General features: G+C 51.4%; 2 protein-coding genes across 2 annotated transcripts; both read left to right on the top strand.

The window, feature by feature from the left end:
- Positions 1-640: 640 nt before the first annotated feature.
- PODANS_0_320 (uncharacterized protein) lies at positions 641-1,216 on the top strand (the record flags this gene model as incomplete). The annotated part of the gene is made up of 1 exon (XM_001903844.1): positions 641-1,216. One exon carries the CDS (start codon positions 641-643, stop codon positions 1,214-1,216), a length of 576 nt encoding a protein of 191 aa, XP_001903879.1.
- A 2,605-nt stretch (positions 1,217-3,821) lies between these two features.
- Positions 3,822-4,862, top strand: PODANS_0_310 (uncharacterized protein; the record flags this gene model as incomplete). The annotated part of the gene is made up of 1 exon (XM_001903843.1): positions 3,822-4,862. One exon carries the CDS (start codon positions 3,822-3,824, stop codon positions 4,860-4,862), a length of 1,041 nt encoding a protein of 346 aa, XP_001903878.1.
- Positions 4,863-6,000: the final 1,138 nt, after the last annotated feature.

The following is a 6,000-nucleotide window of genomic DNA, read 5'->3' as shown; positions in this document are numbered from 1 at the left end:
CCTCTTACAGGCAGAGGTCTCTTCGCTCCGTAAGGCTAATGAGGCACTAAGTAAGCGCCGGAGAGCTAAAAAAACACGTGTACGGCTCGGAGGATCACTTACTGTGCAAGATACACAGGATCTACTGGACCAGAAGGCCGTGGGTGGGGAGGTAGTGGAAGAAATATAGCCGGATGGCGGTGGTGTAGGGGGGGCTCGTACGAAGGTTCAGTGCTGTGGTGTGTGCGGTAAGCCTGGCCATAATGCGCGCACTTGCCAGGAGGCTATAGAATTGTTTGATTCAGCTATTTCGGATGTAATTATGGTTGCTTCTTACTATGGTTGTGTAGTAATTGAGGATAATGATATAAAGGTTGTGAAAAAGTGGTCGCTCGCTTATATTGGTCGCTCGCTTATAATATACGTTATGCCCAAGCTCGATACAAGCAACATAAAATTAATGCGGTGCTTTGGGTTGAGGCGGAGACAAAGATCAAGGTCAAGCAAAGCTTTTCCGATATTGCGGGAAGGCTCCAGCTGCCAGGCTATGTTCCTCACAACCATGACGACAACCGACTGCTTGTTATGACCTGGTTGCAACAGACGAGTTCGTATTAGCCTCTTATCTCAGTGTTGAAGAAATGTTGGAGATACCGAACTGATGATTCAAATTCAAATCATTGCAGAGGCCAAATGGTTGATAGTCTACGACAATGTAGAATCTTTCGACGTCCTCGTCACGCACTGGCCCAACCTAGCGGCAAATGGTCACGCCTTGATCACCACTCGCAACACCGATCTTGCCTGGGAGCCGGCAGAAATCGGAATTGAAGTTGAGACTTGGGACATCGACAACGGCGCCAAGTGTATTATCCATCTACTCGCCGATCACATCAGCGCCGATGTCTTGGCCAGCCAGTTCAACTCAGCGCTAGAGCTCTCAGAGAGGCTCAGCGGCCACGCTTTGGCTCTAGACAGGATGGCGGCTGTTATTCACAAGCGCGGCTGGACCATAGGCCAGCTGGTCGAGATCTATGACCGCGCCCCGGAGTTTGGACAGAACGGTATCGGCCCAGTCTGGCAGATCTCTTTTCAGAACTTGAGCGTCAACGCGAGTTCGATTCTGGCGGTCATTTCGTGCTGCAGTGCGGATCGGATACCGGAGATGCTCTTTCAGCCCGGAGAGCCGGGAAAGTTGGCAACGGAGCTGCCGTGGTGTGGAGATGTCCTGACGTGAATCCTCCTGTTCTTACCTACTTCACGATGTTAAAACATGATGGCCATGAGCTGACACGAAATAGCCTTTCCGAAGCGGTTGTGGAACTCCAAACTTTGTCCCTGGTCAAGAAGGACAGAGACACATGCGAACTGTCGTGCCCACAGGCTAATCCAGAGCCATTTTCAGGACTTTCTGGGAGAGGAAGGCCGAGCAAAGGCTCATCGTATGGCGTCCAAGCTTGTGTTTCTCGCCTTTCCGGAACGGGCGCCTCACCTGCACGAACACTGGGAACGGTGTAGTGTTTATGTGCCACATATCCTGGCTCTTTCCAAGATGTTTAGACAGGAGCGATTGAGGAACCCAAAGTTTCATACGTGTAGGGAGTTTTGTGAGGTTGCTACTACCTGTGAACGGTGAGTCCTTTGTATCCTGAACAGAAACGAGGAAGTCAACCGCAAGAACACCCCCCACCCGTGCCATATGATGATTAGGGACCTGACTAAACAATCTACCCTTCATGGCAGTTACCTTCTCGAGCAGCACGAGTTTGAAGAGCTCAAAGAAGTCTGCGAAGTCAATCAGGAGGCGATCCTCACCCTACAAGGCGAGGAGCGGCTTTGGGACATGTTGTCCTCGATTCCATCGTACTTGGGTCAGCTCTATCTCCGCAGCGGCTACCACAGGAAGGGGCTCAAGTGTCTTGAGAAGTCACTTGAGATTCGGATCCGGGAACCGGATGGCGACCAGATGGAGGTGTCATGGTCCGAGCACAACATTGGCGAGGCGTACGTTACCATGATGGAGCTCGATAAGGCATATGAATGGTTTAAGAAGGCTGCTGCAACTTGGAAACGGTGGTCAGAATCGGCCAAACCTTCGGACCCGCCTAGAAGGCCGTACTCTCCGTTCCAAAAGATGAGCATGGCTACGTGTTTGTTGTATATGGGCCGGTTGAAGGAGGCGCGGGCGGAGATTGAAGGGCCCTACAAAGAGTACATGCGGAATCAAGGGGAGCAGTGGGCCAATGCGGCATAGTAAGTGCTCTTATTAATCTTCCTTCCATCTTTCCCTCTTGAACAAAACGATGGAAATGCGGTGTTCCTAACCGGCTATCTCACACCACACAGCGCGAGCTTTCTGATCGGCAGAATCGAAATGGAAGAAAAGAACTTCTCCAATGCCGAGTCGTACTTTATGCAGGCTCAGAACCTGTGGCTTTCGAAGCAGCAGGCTCGAACGAGCTATTTCAACGCCGCGTGCATGTACCGGACCGGATGCTGCGCTCTAGACCAGGGAAACGTGCAAGCTTCCATGTAAGTACCCTGAGGCAGCCCATGACTTTAGCATGAGAGCGTGGCTAAGGGTTTGTCGTTCAAAGAAAACACATCACAGACGCGATGGTGATTACGAACCTCCACAAGGAAGACATGGTGGGTGAGCATGCCCGCTGTCTCTACAAGCTTTCTAAGGCTTTATATGAGGATGAGAGCAGAGAGGCAGAAGCGGAGATGCTGCTGCAGGAGGCTGAGACGTTGTACTTTTCTCGATCGGAGGATCAGGGGAGGACACCGACGGAGAAGGATTATGATGGGTTGGTGCATATGCAGTGGCGCTGAAAGTAATGGTGAAGAGCGATGGAACCGGGTCAGGTTTGTATCATGGAACGTGGAAATTTGCATCTACCGTACTTCTACTTCTGTCGGTTAGCTACCTGATCGTCATTTTCAACACCACAGCTCTCACATCCTAGCTTTCTCAAGAGAAATCGCAAGATCTCGATGCCATGCTTGTCCCATGCGCGGAAGCAATGGACCATATATTCTGTAAGATATGAACTATACTCCCTATACACACCAAAGGTTGTGTAGGTGGATAGGCACCCTCCCCACAAGATAATTGAGACAGCAAAAGAAAGCTAACCCATACTATACTGTGAACTGACATATACCTCAAAAGTAGATTAATAGGCCTTTAAACAATCTTTTAAGGCCTTTAGACCATGTTTAAAAGCTTATGAATTATCTTTAAAGACCTATGGACTATCCTTCAAGCCATGCCCACCTACTTTACTAGGGAGTGTCTCAATTATTTTGTGGCAAGGGTGGTAGGCAAGGCTCGGACATCTCTATCCCGAGACGTGGAGTGGAGGCGGGGTTCCCAACCTTCCGAGCTATCAGGCTCCCCTAATGCGGGCACAGTCCCGGGTCTCTTGTGAACGAAGGGATGTGGCAGCATGCAAGTGGAGGCTGTGTATGTCTGTGTGACTAGTCACGGGCATGCTGACCTCTGTCCTTCTCCCTGTATGGCTGGATAATAAGCAGAATGCATTCCTACAAGACCACTGCTGCCTTGCGGAGATCCTATAATACAGCGTTCTACCTGTTCGTGTGCCAACTCCTGTGTTTCGTTGTACCCAACACACCAGAGCTGCATGTCCGGTTGCATATTCAATAAGCGGGCTGCCAATGTCATTATTTTTGGGGCTACATAGCTACCTACACTGCTGACACAAGTCATCTTTTCAGGCTCAGGCATAGACTAGATCTTCCAAGTCCAACATTTGAATCGGCGAAGAAATTTTGCTCCGTTTGGTATGCCAAATTAACCTTCACCTGGCGTCAAGATGGCTCTCATCATCGATGGTTACGATAAATTCGCGGCCTTCATCACGTGGCACCCATCAGTACAATTCATCCATCTTCAATGGACAGACTACACCTCCACCGTCCGGGTCCGGATTCTCACCCTCCGCCACTTCCAGGCCCTTCTCGAAGCCAAAACAAACCTTGCCCTGTGCCGACACTATCTGTGCCTCATTGACATCGGGCTCCCACTCACAAACGTCGACCCTGGCCGCCCTGCAGGACAGAGCTTCCTCCTCCCCGACTTCAACACCATCCACCTTTGCCCGAGCCTGAACACCGCAGAAGAACACGCCGTTCTTTTATGCTACTTTGGCAAAGGAACCCCCCTCCATCAAGACATCCACCACTCCCCCCTCACCTTTTCCGCCCCTTTCTGCCCCCGCCGCGCTCTGCTCCAAGCCATCCAAGCAGGCGAGGAAATCGGCCTCTACTTCCGAGTCGGCTTCGAGCTCGAATTCAGCGCCGTTCAGTCCAAACACAGTGCCAAAACGGCAGAAATCCACGCCTCCTCCGGCCTCCGCGCCATAGAGTCCTTCATGCTCCCCGTGCTATCCACCATCACCAAACAGCTCGAGTCCGCGGCAAAAGTCCCCATTGAACAATTCCACTGCGAGGGAAGCGACAATGCCTACGAGCTGGTGCGAGGCCACTTGCCCCCCATGGAAGCAGTAGACGGTCTCGTCACCGCCAAGGAGACCACCCGACGAGTGTGTAGGGAGAATGGGATTGAGGTGCTGTTTAATCCCACCATGCCCGAGATCAACGGGTTGCACACGAATATTTCGGTGCAGAGTCTGCGGGGTGAGGTTGGGGAGGTGGAGGAGAGCTTCCTCGCTGGGGTGATGAAGCATTTGGGGGCGTTGTGCGCGTTTGCTATGCCTAGGCCGGAGGGGTATGCCCGGACGAGGGCGGGGCAGTGGTGCGCGGGGAGGTGGGTTTCTTGGGGGACGGATAACAGGGAGGGGCCGGTTAGGAAGAGGGGGAGGGGGTGTTGGGAGGTGAGGTTGCCGGATGCGTAGGCGCAGATGTATTTGTTCGTGGCGGGGGTAATGATCGCTGGGGTGGAGGGTGTGAGGAGGGGGTTGGAGTTGGGGGTGAGGGATTGCCAGGGTGAGGTTTCTTTTCGAATTTGAGAAACAAAAAGTGTGGATATGCTAACCGTGCGAGTCGACAGTTGATGTGGCGATGTTGACAGAGGAGGAGAGGCTGGAACTTGGGGTGACCGAGCAGCTTCCTACTAAACCCGACGAGGCGTTTCAGCTGCTTCTGAAGGACGAGTTGTTGATGCAAAGTATTGGGGGGGACTTGCTGACGATGTATGTGACCATCCAGGAGTTGTAAAACAAGAAACTGGCGGAGGTCGGGCCTGAAGGTTCGGAGGAGAGGAAAGCGTGGCTTATGGCTCGGATTTGAATCGGGATATCGTTCAGTAGGTAGTCCAAATAAATATGTTATCTGGACCTTTATCACCACCTGTCTTAGACTTTATCATCTATCATCTCGGCTTACAGTCCTATTAGTCTGAGCTTCCATAACTTCTCTCATAACGTACTTAGGTAAGTTCCCATCACCTTGTTTCTAAGTCTTTACCGCCTCTCTCTGTGATTTCTTTTTTATGTTGCACCTACCTAATGTTTCCATTACCCTGATCCGAGCATCCATTATCACTGATCTGAGTCCATTACCTGTGATCCGACCTTTCATGTTCCCTTATCCAAGCTTCAGTCAGGTATATATAGCGTAATCTTGCCTTGAAAGGCCCTTGATTGAACCTTGGTTAAGGCTTCATCCCACCGCTGGATTGCCTCTAATACATATGCTCAAATATTCTTCCAGGGTACATTGTTCAAGTCAGACTCCATTTATTCCGACGATACCTTCCATCCACACCGCACCACGAACCCCACATGGCCCTCACCCCAGGCGTCACGAGGGTCATCAACCTCATATTTAACGGCCGTTAAACCCCGCACGTATGGTGTCATGGCGGTGCTCAACAAACGCAGCTGACGATCTCCCGTCGAACACTCGAACCACTCGAACGACTCTGTAACAAGCCGTTTCACCTCTTCTTAGTACAGACCAACACCGTGATTCTGGTTTTGTCAAGTATATATGTCATGGCCCCCTTGCGCCAACGGGCACTCAATTCCTCCA

The sequence above is a fragment of the Podospora anserina genome, chromosome 4, assembly GCF_000226545.1.
Source record: "Podospora anserina S mat+ genomic DNA chromosome 4, supercontig 2".
Lineage (NCBI taxonomy): Eukaryota > Fungi > Ascomycota > Sordariomycetes > Sordariales > Podosporaceae > Podospora > Podospora anserina.
The sequence above is the reverse complement of the archived record's forward strand: the minus strand, read 5'-3'. Positions and strand labels throughout refer to the sequence as shown.